General features: G+C 39.2%; 1 protein-coding gene across 2 annotated transcripts in view; it reads right to left on the bottom strand.

Annotated features, from left to right (window-relative positions):
- Positions 1–804: 804 nt before the first annotated feature.
- The window catches only part of PARVA (parvin alpha), a 63,688-nt gene continuing 42,055 nt past the window's right edge, over positions 805–22,437 (bottom strand). For both annotated transcript variants that reach the window (XM_066552290.1, XM_066552291.1), the window contains exons 5-13: positions 21,604–21,744; positions 19,565–19,680; positions 14,065–14,123; positions 13,223–13,242; positions 11,974–12,035; positions 11,213–11,281; positions 9,845–9,946; positions 8,996–9,068; positions 805–5,688 (exon numbers count right to left, since the gene is read on the bottom strand). In XM_066552290.1, coding sequence (XP_066408387.1) covers positions 5,612–5,688; positions 8,996–9,068; positions 9,845–9,946; positions 11,213–11,281; positions 11,974–12,035; positions 13,223–13,242; positions 14,065–14,123; positions 19,565–19,680; positions 21,604–21,744 — 719 coding nt within the window. In that variant the 3' untranslated portion in view covers positions 805–5,611. The remainder of the gene's footprint in view (positions 5,689–8,995; positions 9,069–9,844; positions 9,947–11,212; positions 11,282–11,973; positions 12,036–13,222; positions 13,243–14,064; positions 14,124–19,564; positions 19,681–21,603; positions 21,745–22,437) is intronic.

The following is a 22,437-nucleotide window of genomic DNA, read 5'->3' as shown; positions in this document are numbered from 1 at the left end:
ACAAAATTCAGGACAAAAGCTCCAAGTGCCTATGGTGGGGGTTGAGAATGTGGATCCTAAGCAAGCAGAATTGCTTCTATCCAGCCCTGATAAAACTGGGATTGAAGACTGGCATTAAAACTCACCCTGTCTTTAGTGCTCCCCGTTGATTAGGCAGCTCTGCTTGGTAGTTTGAGCTTTACAAGCAGACCTAAAGATCAAACACCTGCTTCTGGACTCCAGCCAGTAATTCAGTGGCTATAAATGTCAATCTGGAGCACTTTAGATGCCTATATTTTGGACTGGTTCCAAGCTCTGCATTGAAGCTCCTGCATTAAAGGGTAGCAACAATAACACGTTTATAAAAAAAATAGATCTCAAAATCTTCCTAAATGCAATTATTTTCTGACACAGACATTATGATTTCAATGTTTTGCTAACATTTTGTTAGATTCAAAATTAACAAAATTGCTCTGCAGAGAATTGCATTATACCCAGCTGGGATATCCCCACTGAAGTGCTCAGCACCACAAAGTTAAAAGTAAAGGTGTTCTTGGCTACTTTGAGTCAAAGACAGCATTTTCCTGACCTGCTGCTGTTAATCATTTCAAACACATGTTTACATGATTGCTTTTGCCAACCCCCGTTCAGCTGTCACCAGCCTCCACAGAATATAATAATAAACACCTTGCACACCCACAAAGGGGTTACTGCAAGAGGGTTGGGTGCATGGAGAGGTCTGGAAGTTTTGAGAACACAAAACACACAGCCTCCTTAATTTTTTGTCAGACAACTCATCCTTCGACCCAACAACAACATGCAGGGTTGATTTTCAGGTGCAAATTTTATTGTGAATCATAACAAAAGGTTTCAGGAAAAGCACAGGAAAAAAAAAATCAGCAAGAGTGTGTCTTTTACTTACAGAGTACATATATTCTGTGAAAGCTACTAACTCTGCAGTTGAAGGCAATGCAGCTTAATTTTAACTTATAATTATTTTCAGATACATGTTTAGCAAATTTTGAAAATATTCTTTTTTCTCAGTTAGTTTGATATTGAAATTGAGGACCAAATGTTTCAATGACTCTATTATTGTTGCAGTGTGCATGGTATTAAATTGTTAGACAGAAAAGAAAGTCTCATTATTGCAGAAACAATCTCACAGAAAATATTTTCAGAATACATAAAATTAGCCCTTGTAAATGTTGAATGACTCAAACCTCTTTGGAAAAATCTGTGGATACTGAGGTATGCCTAATTTAAAAAATTTGGTGGTGCTATGTCAATTTTTCATGTGACAAATCAAAGTAAAATATCTTCATGCAAGCTAATTGTAACTTTTTACAAAGGATTTCTTCAGTCTGTAATTGTACCTTGACTGTGAAGAGAAAGCCCACACTAATTCTTACAATAAAATGACAAAAGTCATACATGTAACAGCATAAAAATCTTGCAAGAGGTCTTCAAGGCACTGTTTTCTCTTTGGATGCTTGGCCGTTGATGAAGGTTGTTTTGAGAGGAAGACAAGAATAACAAAAACAAGACCTAAGGCTGGCATCTAGTATATTAAGTATCACATATATCTTTATCTAATGAAATAAACTTCTAAAAGCCATTCTGCTTTACAACACTGCAGCTTGCAGTAAGGTGTCTGCTAAAATAATCTGAAACATTAATTTCAAACCATACTTCCAGAATAAAAAGTAAGAACAAAAGCCAACCAATACCCCAATCATCATGGTCTGTTTGAATGCAACCATCCCCCAGCACTGCAATGCTCTCTAGGAGAGGCTCTGGTGATTTCCTGCCACGATTCACTGCAGTGGATTAGGACCTTATCCAGCTCCTGCTGGTCCACTTGAACTCCTGAGCTATGGAGCTGCAAGGGCTGCTACCCTCTGTAACATGGAGCTGCTCCTGACTAGGAAATGTAAAGAACTGCATTCTGCAGTCAGCACATTTAATAGGAAACTTGGTTCACCTGGACTCCATCAGAAATACAGAGCAATCCAATTCTGGGCTTTATGAGCGTGTCTTGGGTAAAATTATGCAAAGGTTCCTTTTTATAGGACTTGTTCTTTATGACAAATAACAGCCAGTCAGCTGAGAAAGAAATCTGAAAGGAGCTGACCTCAAGATATTAGGATTTTAGGTAATTGTTTTGACAACAGCTTATTGACACACTATGAAAAATCAGTAGTTCCTCTTTAAAAAAAAACCCCAAACAGTAAGTTCTGTGTGGTTGAAAGAGCACGCCAGGATCCATCAAGAGGGAAAGGATGCCCCTCTCCAGCCACAGAAGAAACCTAGATACTCTACTGCTGGATGCAATGGATGAATCAGAAGTCACAGAAAATGGTTCTTTTGGGGGGTTTCACAATGCCCCAGCAGCAGCAACGGTTACTGCTTGATTGCCACTCAAGGCAGGCCAAGAATTGGCCACTTTTTGGTGGGCCCAGCTGCCTGTGAGGTTTGTGTGACACAGCACAGAGACAGGCACGTTGGTCTGGTGGGTGGGATCCCAAAACCATCATGAGACCCTCAGGCAGGGCCTTGGATCTACCCCAGCTGGCTTTAGGATCCAAAGTGCTGAGACAGCAGCCTTGAGACCACAGGCTCCCTCTGGGACCAGGAGAGGAACTGGCCTCTCCAGGTGGCTGCTCATGTCTCACATGAGCTCAATCAATTGATTTGGGTCCACTTGATCATTTTAAGTAATTATAAATAAATCTGGGATTGGCTAAAATTTAAACAACTTCTATCTTGATATAAACAGTGAGGAGAATTCTGCTTTCAGCAGTATGTCAGGGTGCATTGCCGTGTATCAAGAATAAAAGAAATGTAGGTGTGGCAGAATTTGGCCCAGATAACTTTGCTCTTCCCTGAAGGAAAGGGCTGGCCTACACCAAGTGCTGAAAAGCAAGCTGTCTACAGTAGTATTCTATATTTCTCTTATATTCTGATTCAAAGCAATAAATATTAGATATAATCTCTATATTGGATTAATCTCTATATTGGATTTCGTATTTATCTGATAGCTATTTAAATCTACACTGTCAAAAATATAAGCAGTGACCCACTCCTACATGGCAGCATATACTATTTGTGTGTAACTGTTAAAACTATCACATGGATCTATATTTACAAGGGCACTGTTGTTTATATAGCAGATTTTCATTTACATAAATTCTTACCATGGGATAGATAATTGTGGAAAGGTTGGATATTGTTTAAATGCTTCTACAGTTCTGCATAATTGCATTTCAACATGAGGATTTAATAATTCTGTCTCAGTTTTATGTTTTATAAGGATGGAAATGGAGCTTGACAGATAAATCTCCAATAATGTTATACCCATATAGTACAAGAAATACTTATTTGCAAGTCCAGGCAAAGAAAACTGTTTCAGTGTTCACTTTACCCATATAAACCTCCTCTTTAAAGAAAGTGCACTCCTGAAAACAAAGGCTTTCAAAATCCTTCAGCACTGCTGAAATGTAGAAGTGTTGCAGCTGAGCATGGTCTGCAGAAAAAACATCATTTGTTTTTTAATTAGCTATTACGATTACTACTAGGTGTGCAAACGAAAAACTTGCATGTTAAACATTAAAATAAACTGAAATTGATGCTGATATATACACGAGAAGTTCTGTCTCAGTTTGCTCAAAAAAAGTTTGGTTCATTCCTATTGTTTAGCTTCTCAAATACTAAAGCTATAATGAAAATGTCCATTTTTATTGAGGTCAAAATGTCCAGCTATTTCTCCCTGTAAAGGGGAAATAACTGTTGTTTTCTGTACGTCTAATTTCAGAAACTCAGTTAAAAACACACAGGTAAGAAAATATTTTAACGAAGATATTTAGAGTGCTTCTTACTCAGATATTCTTAATCAGATAATTTCTGAGATCAGAGAACACTCAGGCATTGTCCTTTGAATTGAATATTGACTTTCCCTTGAAAAAGTTCATATTATTTCTCAGGAAAATAATTTTGGAGCCCCCCAGCAGAAGTCAGTACCCCCTTATTACCAAATGTCAGCTGGCGTTTAGCAAAGACAGAAAATCATTGCTGGAGTTCCCTCTGTGCTGATGTTGTACTGGAAAGCTCTATGTAAAAGAAAAAGAAAAAAAGCCCTGGAAAGTGGAAAGATGTAATGCTTTACATCATGAGTAACACCCAGCTGTTACCAAGTGTCCCTGCCAGCTCTGCCCTTTCTGCTGGTGACGATCCAAGCACTGCCCCATTGCTTCTCCTTGACCTGAGCCAGCTCTGCTCTACCTGCAGGGCTGTTAACAACTCTCCTTCCTGCACTAAGCACTCCCAAGATTTCTGAAGAGTTATCAAGGAATTTCAGCCTGAGGAATTTTTTTCCTGACTTTCCCAAGAAAGCTCTTTGTTTCAGAAGTGATGCAGGCAGCCTCCAGCAGCTTCCTCTGGAAGCACAACTGGAGCTTGGTACCAGTCTAAGGGAGGAATCAACTCCCGTTTCCCTTTTGTGTCTTTGTTAAAGCTAAAACCAAACAAATAACAGCTCAATTGGTGGTAATTCAATTTAAAAAATCTTTGTAGCCATGTAAAATCACCAAAGAACTTTACACTCTAATGGAATCTTTGCAGATGGAGGTAGTTTTGACCATTTCTAGAAAATGAATCTTATTTCTTCGTGTTGAACATTATGCAGTTCATTATGACGAACATACATTCATCATAAAATCAATCAAAGGGACAATTCTAAATTCTATTTAGCAATGAATCTAAACTTGCAATCTGATAATCCTGTGATTAAACTGCCAAAATAAAAACAAGCCATTCTTCTACTTTTTAAATGATGTAATAATACAAATATTATAGAAAAGCTGTATTATACAAGTGTGTCTTCCTGAAAAGTGTTCTTTGCAAAAAAGATCTCTTCCTTGAACAAAAACAAGTGACAAGCTGCAAAGTGTGGTTCTGTGGAATGCTCAATAGCACATATTGAAGCAGAGTATCACATCATAGTAAGTCTGAAGGAATGAGTAGCCACTTCAGTTTGTACCCATAAAATTAAAGCCTAATAATAGCACTGGAACTATATATTCAGCAGGTTAAGTTTCTTCTTCTTAGCTGTCATGTGAACAAGTGTATTTAACTGTTTCTCCCCATGCACATTCCTCACAATTAGAATGGAACTGTCTTATCATGGATAGAAAATATTCTTCCCCTTCCCAGATTAAAAAAAAGATATATGTAAAAAAATAATTAGGTACTCAGTACAGAATATTCCTATGATTGGCTCCAAAGGCTGATTTGCATCAAACTTACTAATTTTTTTTCATTGTTTCTTCACCTATTAAAAACAGTGTGAAGACAAGAATGTCTCCCAGACAAGACTGAATTATCCCAGAATGAAGACATGAATTCTCCCAGAAAATACCCAGATACCTTCCCCCAAACCCTTTTTTCTGTATAAGTTATATTAGTTTTAAATCTACTGTGAAAATAGTAGTGCCAGAATAATCAACTAATAACCAAAAATTCTTCAGCTAAATGGTTTTGTTCCTTTTAGGATAGAGATGCAGAGGAATACTGATGGAAGATAGGCTAGTTATGATGTTTTCTTTGTCAACACTCCTTTGTGACTCAAATCAATTCTTCACTCCACATTCCTGTATTTGGAAAACAGATTGTACAGTACTCTCAGTGTAGACTTCAAGTCACAATTTACAATATCTAGAAAAAAGACAAGGGAAGACAAATTAGTAACTTCATTAGCTCCAAATGTTTTCCAGAAAAAAAGTGCCCATTCTCTATTCCTCTCCTTTGCTCACATTGATAACCATGAACATTAGATCACAAGGATAGCAAAAAAAGAGTAGAAATATCAATAAAGCACAAATTTCAAACTGGCAACTCAAAATTTGGTGTTTTAAGGGATACAAATAGCTCTTGCTGCTGATGATGAAATGTAGCCAAGCTCAGATGCTCCTGAGTCAAAGTGTGCCCAGGATTACACATACTTGTATGACTTCATCTTCAGACAGTTGTGGCTGGAAAGTAATGATTTTGAAAAAAAGTCATCAGGCAGTAACCAATGGAAGCTTCCTCTTATGTAAGAATTGTAGGACTTGGCACACTCTGGACTGCAACATCCTTCACTAGGCCCAATTGCAGCAGGATAGCTAGAGGCAAGTTTAAATTTTCCAGAGGATCTAAAGAAGCTAGGTATACGAGTGCTCCTTGAACAAACATCTGAACATTCTTTGAGTTAGCTGACATTCATGGCTGAATCAGTCCTCAGAAACTCAACATCTAAAGTAAAGGATTTATATGAAACAAAAAGCTAATGAATACCTTCTGTTTCAAAGAGCAGTTCTTGAGAAAGTCAATATTATTTCACAAGAAATCTATAAAACAAACTGACAAGTACTACTGCAGCAGTCTACACCAGTGCTTTAGTCAAACAGGGATTCAGAATTGCCCCAGAAAGAGCTGAGTGGAATCAGAATTGTCCTATCTCTTTCTGCTGAATGCATAGGAACTCAAATTCCTAACTGTAGTTCTTGGAATTGCCCAAAACCTCCAAGTGAGCCCAGTAAATGGTGTATTGTTGTCACCAGAGTTTAGCCATGATATTTATCAACTCTGATGTTTCTCACAGATTGTGAAGGGTCACACTTTAAATAATTAATCCAATCAAACCTATGCCTGGTGTCCTAAAGTGTGCCAGCTAAAGATACTGAATTTACATCCATGGACAAAGGGTGGAAACACTCAAGTCTAGATTTTATTCTGGGCCTTAGTCATATAACCAGAGCCAGCATTGGTTTGTGGCTCTATAAATCAGATGAAAAATGTTTGGTATAAAATGAAGAGGAAATGCCAAAAGCTGCAGGAAGGGTGCATTGCCCCCACAAGATCCCACTGCAATCTGTAATTCTGTTTGCATGCAACACTGGAAGTTTCCTCTTTCAGGCCAGCAGCAAGGTGAGAATTACTTTTTTTCCCAAATACAGAACTTCTATTATTAAGTAACTTTGTTAGGTCTTTGCAAAGACACCACCGCAAAAAAGATACCACCACCACAATAAAATCCCACAGAAGGGCTCAAAGTAAAAGAAGAACACTCACAGAGAAAGATGGGCTATTTCCACTGCTACAGGGGTTTGACCAACACATGTAACATTTTATTGGTTGCAAGTTTCTAAAAGAGAAACTTGAGTTTGGCTTTGATGTACACATTGCAAAGAACTCTGAAAAAGCTCAAACTGCAAATGAATTCATTATAGATTCAGCAAATTAATGTTCCAGCCATTTTTAAAGTAAAAGGTCACAGAAAGCTTTTTAAGACCTTTTTGATTATATTGCAAATAACCCAAATAAACTGTTGACCCCATAAAAATCATTGGTTTTTATACTCATTTATTTAACTGCATTCTTTTTTTTCCCACTAAATATGTTTTTCATATTCTAAAGCACTTTTCAGCATATTTTTTCCTCAAGGACCTCAAAGAAACAGTGTAGGAATTCAAAGAGTATTTAGTGTACACATTTAGGGTAAGATCCTTTTCAATACTCTTTTGCTCACTGGAAATTTTAAGTATGGGCATTGTGCCCAGTGTAACAACACATAAAACAGATGTGTTTTTCCATTCACTTTGGGCAGGAAGTTTCATATTAAGCATTTCAATAATTGCACAAGAAATGTCTTATATATGCTGAAATATCCTTATGGCTTGATTTATACTGGAAAAATTAGCTGTCCCCTAGAGCAATAAATACCTGAAAAATTAAATGCCATAAGAATTTTAAACCATCCATGGGGAGTAAGGGATCACAGATACTCTGTGTTTTACTTGGATCCCTCGATTTCACTGTTTCCTCATTCTCACTTTGACTCTTTCAGACATAAAGGCTTGTGATACACTCACCAGTGGTACAGCTAAGCATGACTGTGGATAAGGGTTCAACCAGTCAAAAGAAGTAAAAAAGCCAGGCTGGGTAGGTGCAGATTTAATGCACAGGTTCGATCCTGAGATGCATTATTTTGTGTGTGTGTGTGTGTGTGTCTGTGGCTGTTATAACCTGGAAGTTGGGAGGGATGGAAAAAACCCTGAATGGAGCAGAACCTGATTCAGCAAGCAATGCCTGAATCTCCCAAGAGTTCTGACTGTTAAAAGCAGCACTCTCACATGAGCTTATGTCAGCTCCTCAAGGAATGACAACCCAATATTGTGGCAGGAAAAGGCTGTGAGCACCATGGAATGTAAGTCTGAAATTGGTCTTGAAAAGACACAGCTATGTTGATTTTTGTGGCAGGTAACCAGCAGGAGCCCAGATACCATTCCTGGTGGGAAGAGGGGAGGAGAAGCTGCACACCCAGCTCCTGCATGGTAAGAAGTGGTAACTCCTCACAGGAGGAGCTACAAGAGATACCCATTGCCCTGGTGACTCAAGGGCTCTGTCTCCAGCCTGAAAAGCTGGATTTAAACACTGTATGTGTATGAACAAAGAGGAGTGGAATCCCAATGCTCCCAAAGTCAGCAGCAAAACCTTTATCCTCCCTGAAGCACATTCTACTGTCAGTCCCCAGCTCTACAACTAATTTAAATATGCATTATTAGGTCCTGCATCCAAAGGCAGGTATGTGAACATTTGAAATTCTACTTCCACAACATCTCCTTCGTTTGTGAAGATCTTATAAATTACTGGAATACTCAAGGTTTAGCGTGAAAATGTGAGATGGAGGAAAAAGGAGCAATTGGAGCAACTGACATCTGCCAGTGACACCAATCACAACTGTTTTCTCTTTCTTTCAGGGAATATTGGAGTATTACTGCATGTGTTTGCCAATGAAAAAAGGAAGCATTACAACCTTTGAAAAAGTGCATTTAAAATACAGAGTTCCTTGAGCACTACAAAATGTACCTTCCCTTTTACTGCTGGATTAACTTTACCTTCACTTAGCCACACTGTAACCTTGTAAGATCTGGAGCCCACACAAATTTTTAAGGAGATACAAAAAAGGTAGAATAGTTACCTTCTGGTCTTGGCTTTGGCTTTTCCAATCCACCATCCTGCATTAGCTCAAATGCAAAGGATACATTGACGACCTGGAAATACAACAGAGGCAGTCACTCTTGTGAACTCTGTACAGTGCAAATAGTCAGGACAAGATATATTTAAAGCTGCAGACCCAGATATTCAAAAGGAAAAAATAGTCAGGGGTCTGTAGATCTAGCCTTTGGAATCCAGACAATCCATTGTTTTGCTGTTTCTGGATGATGGTGGTTGCAGAAAGATAAAGGTAATTGAAAGTTAACATGAACTAACACAACCCTTAATAAAATTACTCACAAGTAAGCACAGCCCACTTCCTACAAGTTCAAAAATTGGAACATGATGGCCCCTGAAGTGCTCTTGTCTTGAACAGACAGATGAATTGCCTGGATGGCTACAGACACTGATGTAATGTTGGTCTTAAATTGACACATCGTACATATGTGCCTTCATGCTTCCAAAACCCTTTAAACCTTTCCAACATTAAATTCTTGGATTTTGGACACACAAAAAAACCAATTCTGTCATCAGTGCCTGTGTGTAATCCTATATATGTTAATGAACAGTAGGTCTTGTATAATGAAAGCACCACACAATGGCTAACAAAATCTGTTAATGCATGCTAACCACCCCATCATTAATACAATTTTCTGTTTCATTCCAACTAAGTATTAATACTGATTTTTAAAAATACTTGAAAATGGTTAGCAGTACGGTCCTTTCTTGACTTCAGCTATTAGCATCAAACTTATGCACAAAAGTTTGTGTTATCCTTCTACATTTAGACATATTTATATTTTTTTTTAACAGAAAAATGAAATTTAGTTACCTTTTGCTCAAAACTATCAGGAGTCAAGAAAAAGCTGTGCAGGGGAACAAAATAGCCTTCCAGGAGACCCATTAGCAGGACTAAGTACACTCCATCTGCAAACTGTGAAAAAAACCCAAACATTTCTCAGTACACTTTCTGAAAAATAGTTCACTGTTTTTCTTATTCTTATTTCTTATTTGACAATGGAGTCCTGGAACAGATTTGCCCAGGGAACTGGATGCCTCACCCCTGGAACTGACCAAGGCTGGATGGGGCTCTGAGCAAGCTGGACCAGTGGAGGTGTTTCTGCAGGAGGAGTGGAACTGGATGATCTTTAATGTCCCCTCTAACCCAAACCATTCCATGTTTCTGTGGTTTTGTCACAGGCCTCTCACTTCAACCTGAGTGACATCAGGTCTATGGGTCTATCAATCCATCACCTTCCTGAGGCAGGTGATTTTCTTTCAGCTGATGGAAATACAACCTCTCATTTCAGGGAATGCTGTTTCAGATAAATGCTTAAGGAGTTTCTAGGTACATTTGAATATTTTCCCCCAAGGTAAATGATGCAATGAGCAGAAATAGAGAATGCCCTTTTGAAAGCCTTTACACATGATTTCCATCTAAATCTTAATTTTACTTTTGAAAAATCTCTATCAGCTTGGTAGGTGTGTAAATAAAGCAGAGATTCTTAATAACATGAACCAAGACATAAAATAAAGCCTGATCTGAAGACACCTGGGGTTTTTTGATAGTGCAGATCCCATTCCTTCCTGCCTGACCCCATAATTTTCTTATGATAACTGCTACAATTGTTCACATGGGGAGGTATTAATACAGCAGGATTAAGCTTTTCTTTTAGCTTCTTTTCAGCCAATTTAGCAGCTGAGAACAAGACAGAAGAGCATGCAGCACATTATTTCTGTGGTGCAATCAAGCCTGCAGCCCAGCTGTACAGCTGCCTGTACACTTGAGCAGCTTTGCTCTGGAGAATCCTGAATTCCCCTTGAATGGAGGCTTTGTGATCCCATGTGCTTGTGCAAAGGTAGGCAGGAAACAACTGCTCAGCCTGGTACTGGAGCAAACCAAGTGCACACAATCCCTTCCTGACCAAAACAAGCAGGTCCTCCTTGCAGCACTTGGCAGCACGCAGAAGGAAGCATTTGGTAATTATTTTTTATGCTAATGGAAGTACAAAGCTGTTTAAGATGCTTGATTGGTGAGGGTCTTCTTTGTAAGTATTTAGAAATGAAGGGTTTCCTGCTGAAATAACATCTTAAAGCTCATTCAATAATAATTCAGTGAAATTTCTGGATAAAGCTGAGGGCACAGTGCATAACATAGTGCAACTACCTCTCCCCTTTAAGAAAGGCTATAAAATCCTACCTGTGTATCCAGTTCAGTCACCTCTAAATTCAATTTATTCAGATGCTTGTTCACAAAGGTGATGAGAGTCTGAAATACGAAAACACTGCAATGAAGGCCTATTCAGCAGGGCAGCAGCTCAACACCAGCAGTATGAGCTCCACTCAGAAGAGAATCTGCGTGAGTGAAGAGACTGCAACACAATCTCCAAATTTTGAAATTGAAATGTGACATTAAAATTGTGTCACATTTCACATTCTTATTTTTCACAAGAATGAAGAACATAACTAAAATGAATGTGAGATATATATATATATATATATATATATAAAATACACTGTTAAAACATAGAAAACCCCCACATTTTTAGCAGACTAGGGAGAAGTGGGTAATTGGACTCCACTCAAATCTGACAGCAGCCAAAATGCTCTAGGGTCAGACCTCTGGCAGCTGTAAACTGGATATCTCGTTGGCATCAGTACAATCAATGTACCAGTTGGGTTCTACTCAGCACACACTCTGTGAGAACTTTCCTGATGGAAACTTTGATAACTATATGTTGTTCCATGTTCCAAAGTTAAGTTCATGCTGCTAAACATTAAATAAAAACTAAGATTATAATCATTACTTTGTGTATTTAAGCATAAAGCTTAATTGTATTTAATGTATGCAAAGCATGCCAGTCATACATTATATCCACACACACCACATCCACACCATCTGATACACACAAGCATGCACATGAACAGATTAGGTATTTCAAAAATAAAAAACCTTCCAACCTTTTTCACTACATTGAGCTTGTCTGGGGCATGGTCAAATAAAGTGTCGAATGCATCTCTTTCTGAAAAACATTCAGGGACATTAATATACTGAGCAGCAGTTGTTCCAGTGCAAAATAAACATTTCCTGAGACACACATTCATTTGAGAACAACACAGTCAGCAAAATGGTTCAATATTGTCTCTGAATTCCAAGTACCAAGTAGTTTGCATACTTCTCTCTTGCTGCAAGCTGCCAGTAACTTATTCTCTATTATTCACAAAAAAACATCATTTTCAGGTAGGATTTGGGTCACCTAAAGACCCTGTTTCTCAAAAATGAGCTAAGAACAGCATTTTTATGCATGAGATCTTGAACAGCCAGATAGAGACAGCCAAGTAACCAAATCATTTTCTGCAGAAGAACATGAGTTACATTAGTCACTGTATCTACAGAGGAAGATTTTCCCCAAGGGCCACTGACTGCATTATTAAGCATCTCAAGCAGGTTTATGATTAAACATCTGCAATACAATCCTTTGTACAGATGTTTTTGGCCATTCTCAGAGGCAATTTAGGACAGCCAACATAAGGTAGCATGACTGGAGTGCTACTGCAGCCTTCTGAAGAAAAGAGAAAAATATATAAAAAGGCACCAGAGCCTTTTCTGAGCAATTTGTGTTTCAACAGCCACCTAAATAACAGCAAATGACTCAACAAACATTCATATTCCTCAATTTAAGAAAAAACCCAAAAGCTAGAGTAGGTCCAAAGGCATTTGTGGAAGGCAGGCCTTACACCAAGCAAGACTCAGGGGAGTGTTTTCTATTGGCCAGCCTCAATCCTGGCAGTGAGACACACGAGGCACAGGAACTGCTGAAAAATGACTCCACATCTTTAAACCGTAAGTAGGTAATGGATGTGGAATGTCAACATTCACCAGCTGGCTCATGATAAGACACCATTTCACATTGCTAGGAACTCAGGACCATCAATACCACTGCAGTAATGTTCTGGAGGTTGAACCACAAAGCATATGCAAATTAATATGTGCTGGAAAGCAATGAAATGTGTTTTAAAGATGGTCAGAGTGATTCTAATGGGTTTTTTTCCTCTTGTGTTAACTGCCACAACAGCCTGTGGTGCATATTTGCCAGGGCAACTTGAAATCCTCTCCTTTCTTGCCACTTGATCAAAGTGACCACCCACTGCAGAACTCATGTACCCAGTGGCTGCCACAAGAAAAGAGACAATAATCAAATGAACTTACCATGCCTTCCTGATAATGCCCTGTGGGAAAAAAATGGAAAAGAACAAAACAGTTACATCACCTGCAGATATTGTGCTGCAACAAAACCCAGCATACATGGTAAGGTCTTCAGCTTGCTGACTAATGGAGTAGATCCATGGATTTAGGAGAATTTTGGGAATAACTTCACCAAGTTACTCCAGGGTTAGTCTGGAGTCTATCAGTATATCTCTTGTCTCCACCAAAGTCTCACAGGAGGCCAGATCCCATATTCCCTACTTTGAACCAAATCAGCACACCCTGCCTGACTAAAGAAGGCTTTTCCACGTTGACTTTGAGAAAACTTTTCCCTCAGCTTCAAAGATGCATCTACCACACCAACCACAATAGAAATCCAGCCCAAACAAGGCTTGGGCTGGGTTCTGAAGAACTGCAGGATTTTGCTCCAGTTGATCCTTCATATAACTATCACACATAAATTCATACAGATCATTAATAAGTCAGTAGTGCAGCTTCTCTCCATTCAACTAGAAACCTGGATATTCTACTACTGTTCCCTTTGGATTTGGAATAGCTTTATGAAAGTATGAAATGTTCAGTGAGATGGCACATACAAGGCTTACTACCATCATTTTACACACCTAAAGTCCTGCTTTTAGTTCCCCACCTCTCTATTTCCTCCCCCGTTTGTATTTTTAGATGCTTGTTTGCAGCTCTTGAAAAGGCTAAAATACAGTCACTGGCTGACGCATCATCTTCCCTGGAACCCCAATACTGAAAGCTAAATATCAGCAAATGTTTGAATTTCTGAGACACATCTGTGTTCAATTACTGAACTGCTGGCAAATGTGGTGTTGACATACTCAGTGTTACCAGTTATTTCCTCTTGGATTTGTCGAGACTGGAGGATTCCTTCTCGTTTCTGCAAAAAGGAAAAAAGCGACATTTTTCTCACTAAAGTTTAATGCTTAGAGTACAGTAAAAATTTGTGATCCACAAACATAATTAGATAAGAAACCTGCAGAATAAGACCTTTTCTTACACAAATTTTCAGTAATATATTATTTTACCTTGCAAGTATTTCAGAGAACTCTTTTATACATTAACAAGAAACCTGAAACTCCACCTGTAGAAGGAAGTATTTATTTTCCTTTCTCCATTGTTCTTAATTCACTTTTTTTTTAAAGGCCCCAATTCAGCAAGACATTTGAAACACTCTAACACATATGTAAGTATTTTAGTGGAGATAGGTCTAGGTGAGCTGAATTAAGCCCTGTATTTCAATGAACAGCTTGGCAGATGGTGCCCATGCTTCTCTTTTGCAAAAATCTTGCTCCCAGGCTATTTGTTCTTTTCGCCCTGTTTGTACTGTTTGTTTTTTTGCCTCAGTGTTTCCTTTCTCTGCTGACAAACAGCTCTATTGGCTTCTGACAGAAACCAAAATGGAGCTTCCATCCACACTGCCATCCTGGTCCAGCAGTGACTCTGATGTTCCTCAGATGGGAGCTGGTGCTGAGGAGCCTTTTCCCAGAGGCTGTGCCCAACGTGGCAGAAGCCAACTCCAATCACTGCTGCTTGAATCAGCTGCAAAATGCAGCACTTGAAGAGTTTGACACTGTTTCAGTTTGCTGATCACACTCATCTGGGGCTGCTGTAAATACCACACATATGTTTTGCCTCTCTTTGTGCTCTCTCTGTCAACCCTGTTCGCTGGTATTACCAAAAATTTGCAGTACACAGAGAAAAGTCAGGCAAATGCTGACAACTCCATTTCAAGTCTAGACATCAGGCAATTCCTCATGATTCTTCACTCCCTGTCATGCAAGGAAATGAGAAAAATAGATTTATGCTGGTCCTATACTCATCTTCAATGTGGAAAAGCGAAAAGGAGAATAACCTTTTAGAAAAGTCCTTCATGGCATCTGAACTGGGGCTGCTGCTTTTCCCTTCCTTGGAGAAGACAGCACATCCCTGCCTGAGGCAGTCCTCAGTGTGTGATGTGCTGAGGACTGAGCCAGGCTTGTCTATTCCTTCATTACTAAAATACATTTCTTGATATATTTTTCCTTCTACACTGTATTACTAAAATACATCAAGAAATATATTTATTTCTCAAGAAAAGCTGAACACGGCCCTCTGGGTCACTCCAGACTGGCACTTGGAGTAATGTGAACTGTCCTTGCAGCTAGATGACAGTTTCAGGGGGTTTCCATGACATTTCTGAAAGTCCAGTTTCTAAATATCTTGCACATGGTGAAAAATGCATTCAGAGAGGACCTTGGAGCACTTAAAAGACAGAGGGGAGTCCAGGGTGTTACACTGTGGAAGAGGGGGCACAGACCAGCTGCAGAGGCATTGCCTATCAAAGTCTGAAGAAGAATGACATAATTTAGCGCTGCCTCACCTCCCAGCTCGTGCAGACAGCAGTGAGTGCTGTCTCCAGTACTAACTGAAACTCCAAGTCACAATCTAGTTCATGCTAGCACAACTTGGAATTCCACTCTGTTTGGTATTTTTGTTTATTTTCCCCTTTGCTGCAGGGTGAAAGGAAACTTTTATTTCTTCCTCATGATGACTCTAACATGCCATTGATGCCTTATGCAGCAAGAACCCTGCTGCTCTCATCTCCCACAGGGGCTGAGCACCACAGCAATGTCATCTGTAGTTTTCAGTGATCAGACTGGGAATATGGGAACAGAAGAAGGTTTCTAATGCTCTACACCTTCTCTCTGCAAGCACACAAAAACTTCCTGAAATATACTCCAGCACTGATATCAAAAATATCTCCTTTTCTGATAAAATGCAGATAATATATTAAAATAAAAAAATCTGCACCCTTATCTTTTTGTTGACAATAACAACAAAAAACCCCAAACCAAAATGATCCCAAGCCCTTGTTTTATGTCTGGCATCTGACCACTAACACTGATGGGATTTCCACACTGCCCAAATGCAAGGTGCATCCCCTGGACACTCATTTGACCAGCACATGTCAAGACAGATTTTCCTATACTTTTGATTTGTAAAAAGACTGGTGAATTCCCAATGGAATGGACCTTAAAACACTGGTCTAAGCACCTTCTCCGAAGGCTGCTTCTCATAATCTCTTGCTCTTTAAAAACTCTTCACTCAAAATTGACCCCAACACTGACATCACCTATTGTGAGGTTTGTCTTATACTAGACAGAGAATGACACAATATTCCTGAGAACACAGAGAGGTGCTGCTGAGGACTGAAAGACTATCCAGCATGTTCCTTAAAGGCAACAGTGGCTAAAATTGAAACAGCAAACTATAAAAATCAATTATTTGAAAGTCCCTGAGAAAAGAGGCATGAATTAAAATTCCCCATCAAAAAGAAAAGCTGGAGATGCATGCCAGCGATAACAGAAGACCTTAATGAACAGGCTTGCCATTTTCTTCCCTCACAGCTGAAAGGCTTCAGAAGGCCCTGAAGATATTCCTAATCACTTACCATTTAAAATTGGCAACTCCCTAGGACAAAAAAAAAAATCTGAAGCTGGGGTAGTACATCTGGAAATAGAAAAGATCTCTTCTTATCTCCTTTTGTGTCAGCATTTTTATGTAACTGAGGGCCAGCTGCTTAATTTCCCCCACAAAGCCCCAGTCTGTAAATCTTGCCATTATTTGGATGGCTTTTTGCCTATGTCTTGTTACAACTCATTTCACCTGGAGGACCATGTTTTATAATTGCCCCACCAAAGTGAAATGCAGAATTATTCTGGAGCTTGAAGGAACAAATACATTTGTCAGGGGTCCAGAGAAGACTTCACTGGAACCTGGAGGCAGTGCTGCTCCAAACCCTTTCAGACCTTCCCAGGTAGTGGTACCCAGGATCTCTGATTAAGGCTGTGATTTACACACTCATCTCATCTCAATAATTCCCTAGCTCTGCCTAAGAGTAGTTCTTGCACCCCAGAACTGCTGTCCCAGGACATGCTGAAGCCATTCTGGCTGCTCTGCCAATGCATTCTTACACTCTCAGATTTCCATCTCTTGGACACAAACAATCTGTCATCTAACCATCCGTGGATGGTAGAAATACATAATTTTTAAGAAGAGGCAAAATGATGACAAGACCCAGCTCTCCAAAAAAGCTCTCAGTCATTTCAGTAGATATGATCAAACAAAGCCTGGGCTTTGTTCAAAGTTATTTATTCTACTGTTATGGCAGGAAAAGAAAATAATAGAGTAGCTACAAAAGGTCCACCTATCACATTTTTTCCTCAATCAGCTTAAACCCAGATTTCATATCACTCTCATTGCTAACAGCTTTTGTACAAAAGAGCCAAAGGAAATAAGCTTTCATAAGAACTAGGCTGATTACCTGTTAGACATGAGCACATTTTTTGTTTCACAAATATGCTTTTTCTATTTCAATAAACTACATCCAGCCAACACAGCAACCCTCACGTTTTATGTGTTTCTATGCCTAACAAAATCATGAAATGAATTAAGGGAGTCTTTCTTAAAAGACTTCATAAAACTACTTTGTTCCTTTATTTCTGTCTCTCCTGTTCTCTTTATTAAACCATGCACAGCAGAATTTCAAAACAGCTACTGCATAGTCTGTTAAGCTTCCCTAGACTTGATTTTACTTTACAGAATGCATGAGTGTTCAGAACATGAGGTGTACAAGCCTGACCACTAAATCAGCCATTAGGATCTGCTGATGGTTGATTAAAACTTTTGTGAGTTCAAAGAGTACACGATGCATGATATAGAATCAGTCCCACAGGATGTGAAAGACAGATTTAAAAAATAAAAATAAAACCTTCACCCACCATTAAAAAAAATGAGAAATGTCTCAAACAATTACAGTAATTACAATAACAGTAAATATACTGGCCCCCACCCTCTGTTAATAGGAATCAGCAGAGCTCTGGAGTTCACTGGCTTTCACCAAGGTCAGGGTCTGCAGGACAAAATCTCCTTCAACATGACTTGGATATTATTCTGGTGGAACTGCTTCCACTGCAAACCACTGGCGCCTGAGCTGCAGCTGTGTAACTAAGAGTGAGCCAGATTCTCCCACTACTTATTGTTTTAAATTGGTTTATCTGTACTGACTTCAGTGGATTTGCTCTTGAACTACATTAGACTGTTTAACAAGAGGATAATTATGCCCACTGATTTCAACTGGAATTTTGTCTGGAGGTATGGAATGACAGCAGAGGTTCTGATTCTTTCTTTAAGGATTGTGTTATTTTTCTCATGTAGTTTTTCATCATAAAGATGCCCTACTCACTGTACTCCAGTTGGTTTTGGTGGAACTTCGAGATAAACCAATATAAATAATACATTTATAATAGCCAAAGGAATTAGGTTTCTTCAAAGCCTTAGACACGTATGTGCAGATTCCCAGGGATTCTCCTTCATCATCTGTAGAGAAACCCATGAAGCAGAATCTGAGTCAATGAGTCACTACCAGACACTAGTGACACATTTACCAGAGACTCTCCTTCAGATTTCTCCCTAAGTTACAAAACTTGTCCTATTTGAATTCTACAAGAGGGAATGTTTACTTTCTCAGATCTGTCGTGCAGATTTTCAGCCATACAAAACTTGAGCAATAGCTCTTTCACCCAGTTACTTCAGGGTAACATCAGTTAAAAGATGTTACCCTGAAGATAAATAAAAGATAAATAAAGACAGTTGCAGTGTGAGAAATGAAGGCAAATTTAATTGAGAGAAAGAAAAGCAGATTAAATGGGAAGAGGACAAATAAGATAAAGAAGGCTCAAGTTCAGCTGAAAGAAAAATGATGAACAGAAAAACATGAATTTGAATGGATGAGGCTCCAATAGGGAGACTGACAAAAGATTTAGTTGATGGGGATTTTTTTGCATGCTTTTGAGAAAACCAACACTGTAATCAGACTAAATTAGCATGCACAGAGCTGAAAAAGAAGTTAGTCACCTAATATAAATGTGAATGTAATAAACAGTGACAATTCATCATTCAGTGCCAAGAATATTTGAATCTCTACACAAGTGAGAGGAGCATCAAAAAATGGGGAAAATAATAATTCAAGTGATCATTCTGGGTGATAAACACATTCCAACAATAATAATGTTTCATATATTTTTACTGTCACAGTCTGGCCACTTCACAGTCAAAGTAAGACATTGTGAGCCACAGCTCAATCTGGGAAAGAAGATTTTTCTCTTCTCATGCCTTTTCCTGCTTGAAGCACGGGCAGCAGGGAAGATGCACGTGTGCTCCTTGTCAGGCAAGGAGACACACACGTGCCCGCCCAGCCAGAAACTCCAGGTGCATTTTTCAAGAAACCCCTCAGTCAACTTCACAACACTACCAAGAGCTGCTTAAGACCCCTCTTACCTGCACAACAACCACCTGGATGGACACATGGTCAGGGAGTCGGATTGGTGCTCGAAAATACTGAGATAATGCAACTAGAAGATGAAGTATGGCTACGAGACTTTTAGCATGAACAGCTGAAATAGACATTAAAAGCACAAAGTTACAAACTGCAAAGTAACTAGGGCACAGATTTTTATTTCTGCTTAGGATACAGGCATTATGGGACTCTTTTCCTCTGGCCATCTGGAGCCAGGGGGCACCTTTAAGGCACCCCATCAGCACCAATGCACTACTCTTTGCAACGTGTCTGAGTGCCACAGGCTCGTGGAGATGGAAATCTAAAACTAATCCAAAAGCCAGATTTTATGTAAACAGTTTAAGTGCTGTCTCTGCATTCTCCTTGCCTCTCTTTTATTCCCTTTACTTCAATAAGGATTTATGGACTATCAGAAAGATATTTTTGCACAAATAACATGCACTTATTCATTTTTAAGTGTCACAATGTCTGCAGGATGATAAATGAGCCTGTTTTGGCACAAGCCTTAAGCAATAACTTATTAAACTCAATGACTCAAACATTCCTCATGAAGTTGTTCTAGTTCTGTTATTGAAGCTCTTTTGCAGCAGGTTTCATATATGGGTAGTTAACACTAACACAACTTACAAGACATCAAAAACCAAACTGTAGGAAATCCTTGATCAAGCATCAAACCGTTGGCATGCATGTGGATAATTTCCAATCCTTATTATTGCCTTTCTTCTTCTTCTTCTATTTTGTTTTTGCATTCCCCAAAGTAGTATTGCTAAAAGATCTTTGACACTGCTGTGCACTTAGATTTTTTGTACTCGAACTAATCATTAAGTACTACCTTACTGCACTGCTGAAACACGATCAGATTTGCTAAAATACCCTTCTTCATAATCTTACAGTGCAAGTCTCAGCTATGCCATGCAGATAAACATTGATATAAAATGTGGCATTGCTGGCAAATGCTGCTGGAGTGCCCGTCGTCAGGGATGAGGTCCTTTAGCAGAACACTACAAAGATGTCTGTCTGCCTACCACCAGTGTGTGCTACAGCTGGACACAGCTGCTGCTCTCTATCTCTATTCTAGCTCTAAAACACATGTAAAACATTAAATTAAAACTAGGAGTTAAATTGTCAGGCCACTCCAAACACCCCGCCTCCAGCTGCATAATAGAGAATGGAAAGAAAACTCGGGGCAGGTTGAAAAAAGAAGGGGAGAAAAAGTTCAGCAGGACCACAGACAGGGGAAAGTCAAATGGCCAAATGCTGACTCTTCCTCCCTTGAGATATTTCTCTCCTTCTAACTAATTTGTTGTGAATGGAACAGGATACAAAATTGTTCAGCACAAGACAGGTACGGGAGACAGGGAAAATGCGATGTACTGGTCAAGGTATTCACCAGCATGAAATGATTCTGAAAACCAAACTTAAAACAGATTAAGAGGCCTAATTTTCTAAAGCTGATAACCTGCTTTCTGGAATACACATCCACTGAAGTGTCTCGTGTTGGGCCACTGAAGACGTTTCTATTAGATACTGCTATGTTCATTTTTAATACAATAGACCAGGAAAGGCACAGAAATAGTCTTGATTAGAGTTTTGTAACCAAAACTAGTGGTTCAGACTTTGCTTGAAATGATCAGGAATATTACTCATATCTACGTCACAAATTTCACACAGAGTTCTGGGACCTAATTGTCCTTATGTCCATCTACTGCATTTCTGCAGGTATTTGCCTGTTTCAACAAATCAATTTAGCAATACAAAACTTAAGCTGGTATGCACACGCACTTCAGAGCAAAGCCACCACACTTGGACAGACTCTGAGAAGACACCTAACTGGAACAGAAGGCTGAGCACCAGTAAAGAGGACAGATTGGCACATCTGGAAGTCCCCTTCAGAGCAGTTCCTGCCATAAATCCCAGGTTTCAGCCCTCCCTTGCCATTGGATATTTCAGAACTGCAGATGGCACCTACGACCTCCCAGCTGTCAACAAATGAGAACAGTACAGCAAACACAAAACTTACAGTCAACATTCCACTTAATGCTTCTTGGAGGGAGTTTAAGGGTTTCATTGATCTTTTCAAGCACTGTCTGTAGCTTCTGTTTCTGAGCAATTTCAGACTGAGTAACTTCTGCAACATTCAGCTTCTCACTTTCAAGCTTCTCTGAAGTGATAGAAGAAAGAATGGAGGAAAAAAAATTGTCAGCTCCATGAAGAACACAAAGACATTCCATACACCCAGAGGAACGTTCAGGAGACATCAGACTTCCTAATTTTGTATCTAAGTTTTTTTCCAGAGCCACTTTTCCTCTACACTTCTGAGCTCCCAAAGATAACTTCACATTTTGCCTTTAGTTGCACACTGACAAGGAGAAGGCCAAGTATTGCTCTATGCCACACCACTGGCTAAGAAACATGTGCTGCAACTCCTTTTAGGGAGCACCAGACCTGGAGATAAGGCCCTTTACTTCTATTCCTTCTGCGTGAAGGTCATTCTGCCTGCAAGTGGTTTGTACCATCAAACCTAGGAAACAGACACCAACTTTATTTCACCAGTCTCAGCCTCCCAGCTTCTACCTCAGATTCAGGAGATAAAAGTTTTACTTGGCCTAGAAGGGATAAAACTGAAGTGATTCCGTATTCATAGAGGCAGAGGATGCATCAAAGAAAGGCAAACAAGTTTTCATGAAAACAATTAAAACCTCAGGCAAATTTCTCTCCATGAAACCACAGCCATTTTCTGCACTCAAAATTTGCAGAATATTTTAAAATACTTTATGAATTGGTTTGTTACAATTAGTACAGTTGCTATGTATATACATACGTGGCTTATTGTTAACTCTTAAAGAATAAGCAA

This window comes from Molothrus aeneus, chromosome 6 (genome assembly GCF_037042795.1).
Source record: "Molothrus aeneus isolate 106 chromosome 6, BPBGC_Maene_1.0, whole genome shotgun sequence".
Lineage (NCBI taxonomy): Eukaryota > Metazoa > Chordata > Aves > Passeriformes > Icteridae > Molothrus > Molothrus aeneus.
The sequence above is the reverse complement of the archived record's forward strand: the minus strand, read 5'-3'. Positions and strand labels throughout refer to the sequence as shown.